At 40.0% G+C, this 2,500-nt stretch overlaps 1 protein-coding gene across 2 annotated transcripts in view; it reads right to left on the minus strand.

Moving 5' to 3' along the window:
• The window catches only part of LOC143019537 (carbonic anhydrase-related protein 10-like), a 946,303-nt gene that overhangs the window by 933,620 nt on the left and 10,183 nt on the right, over positions 1 to 2,500 (minus strand). Inside the window, exons 2-3 of one of the 2 annotated variants that reach the window (XM_076175256.1) lie at positions 1,884 to 1,980; positions 1,062 to 1,401 (exon numbers count right to left, since the gene is read on the minus strand). In XM_076175256.1, the coding sequence (XP_076031371.1) occupies positions 1,062 to 1,131 (70 nt within the window). In that variant the 5' untranslated portion in view covers positions 1,132 to 1,401; positions 1,884 to 1,980. Of the gene's footprint in view, positions 1 to 1,061; positions 1,981 to 2,500 lie in introns of both variants that reach the window. The other variant, XM_076175265.1, reaches the window with a different exon arrangement.

Here is a 2,500-nt window from a genome sequence, read left to right on the forward strand (position 1 = left end):
TCTAACCTAACCTAATCTAACCTAACCTAATCTAACCTAACCTAATCTAACCTAACCTAATCTAACCTAACCTAATCTAACCTAATCTAACCTAACCTAATCTAACCTAATCTAACCTAACCTAATCTAACCTAACCTAATCTAACCTAACCTAATCTAACCTAACCTAATCTAACCTAACCTAATCTAACCTAATCTCACCTAATCTAATCTAACCTAACCAAACGCCTGAAAAGAGAGGGGCCATAATCGATCGAGACACTGTTTTGTCCTGAACTTTACCGTTAAGAGACTAAAATCGTCTGGCATTTGCAAGAACCCAAATCGTCTCTGTTTTCGAACAGGTTCGTGGAACTTTGCAGTGGTGTGTCTTATCCCCATAAATGTGAACAACAATAACAAAAAATACTGAGCACTATACCACAAGGTGTAGCCAAAACGGCAAACACTTATTTCTTGCTGTGTCTTTATGTTAGGCAACAGCCACTGCAGCAGCCGCTTACGCTAAGGCGACCTCCGCAGATCGCGTCGAGCCTACACATCTCCTCGCGGAAAACACACTAGACTCCATTAGTCTTCCGGCACTCCCTCAGGACACGACTGCTACCAGACACAGAGACACAGCAAGAAAGAGAGTACTTACCGTGTTGGCTGCAAAGGTCCCACAAATAGCAAAGGTTATTAAGATCTGTAAAATGTATAATGACAACGCATACAGACAGAAGATATTTCTGTTGATAACGAGTTTGAGTGAAGAAAAGAAAAGGTGAACTGAATATAAAACAAATATATATAACAATAATGACGGTAGTATATATAAACATGATTGATAAATCAGTTTAACGTCGCGGACTCCCCATATCAGGAGGCTAGGACGGTGCCCCTTACAGAGGACTTTGTAGCGTGCAATATAATTAACCATGCCCTTGGTCCAACTCGCTGGCGGCAGATTCAAACTACCGTCACCTCGACCTCCGACGCAAGTAGCGACGCTCTAACCCGCATGGCTAGCGAACATCCATCAACAAATATAATTATAGAAATATGTATTCTGTACTTACCGTCTTGTGCTTCTATGTGGACGAAGAAGAGAAGTAAGCAAGTAACGGCTCTTGCCAATAGCCGCGTCATGATTGTGGCTAAATGTGGCGAATTGTGGTGGAGGTGGAGATGGTGGTGGTGCTGCTGCTGGGTGTCACAGTCACCTCTTTGAAGTGATGTGACAAACCTAATGAGACGTGTCGGGCGAGGTTCTCACGTCAGCCATCGAAGCTTAGGTTGATCAAGAGGGATTTAACGTCGGCTCTTGATAATGGCGATGCCGGGCTTTTGTACATACATGTATGTATACACATATGTATCTATATATATTTGGTGGTCGTGGCGATGTCGATGGTGGTACTTGGGACGTTGACAACAAGATAGATACAGACACTTATACTTCACAGGTTACATATAGATTTAAATATGAATATATTTATTATAATAAAGTCTATTCGCAAAGAATTTTTTTTTTCTCAGTTCACTCTTCAATTACGACACTGATATGAAACACTTAAACGATTTCTCTTTCTTTTGTATTATTTCTGATCTACTGATTCACAAACTAACACACCTAAGCTAACGCTATATACAAACACTGAGGAGAACTACTAATTCCACTTAATATTGAAAGCACACAGACGAAGAACACACTCGCTATGTCGGTTCACTTTTACTTGGCGAATTAACTGCACTTAAGAACTTGTGGCTTAAAAAGGAGATAAATCGAGCAAGTAGACGAAAGGAACGAGTAAAAGATGTATAGATTTATAGGTAAATTGTTCACTTAGATTTGGTGAACTGGTCACTTAGGTTTAGATTAGTAAAGGAACGGTTCTTACGAGTCCACCAAGTACCCGCGTTTCACGTAGACGTGCAGTTAGTTCAACACTTTTCATCACGCGAGAGCACAAAGTAAGAGTACACTAGTAGCGAGATCTGAAATGGAAATTATAAGATTAAGTTACAGCTCACAATCACGCATTATTACAGACTGTAGAAAATATAAAATATCATAATTCGATCCTGTTCTTAGATTAGTTTTCTTTTTTTCATTTAATTCTTTTATTAGGATAAGATAGAAATTATATTTTATAATGGTAAGTATGATTTCACTTGTTGTTCGTGAGCATAAGAACCAAGGCCTGATGATCAGGAGCTACGAGTAACAGTTAGGTCGGTGTCACACTACCCGGCGCTGCCGTTGCGGCTTGTTGTTGGCTCTAGCAAAGTCTCCTTTATGAGTCATTAGACTCTAGAGGCTATAATATAATTTTATCCAGTGGTCGTTAGATCAAGTTCTTGCTGTCGCTTGGTGATTTTGTTAAGCTATCTAAACTAAGCCCTAATCTGGCCGCATCCAACGTCGACGTTATTTGCCCAAATCGTCAAAACGTACATAGGAAAGTTGACTATTTTGACTACAGGGTATGCTGTTATTCCTTCCTCTCACATATGC

The sequence above is a fragment of the Oratosquilla oratoria genome, chromosome 3 (genome assembly GCF_046742065.1).
Source record: "Oratosquilla oratoria isolate Oo_2021 chromosome 3, ASM4674206v1, whole genome shotgun sequence".
In the NCBI taxonomy this organism is placed as follows: Eukaryota; Metazoa; Arthropoda; class Malacostraca; order Stomatopoda; family Squillidae; genus Oratosquilla; species Oratosquilla oratoria.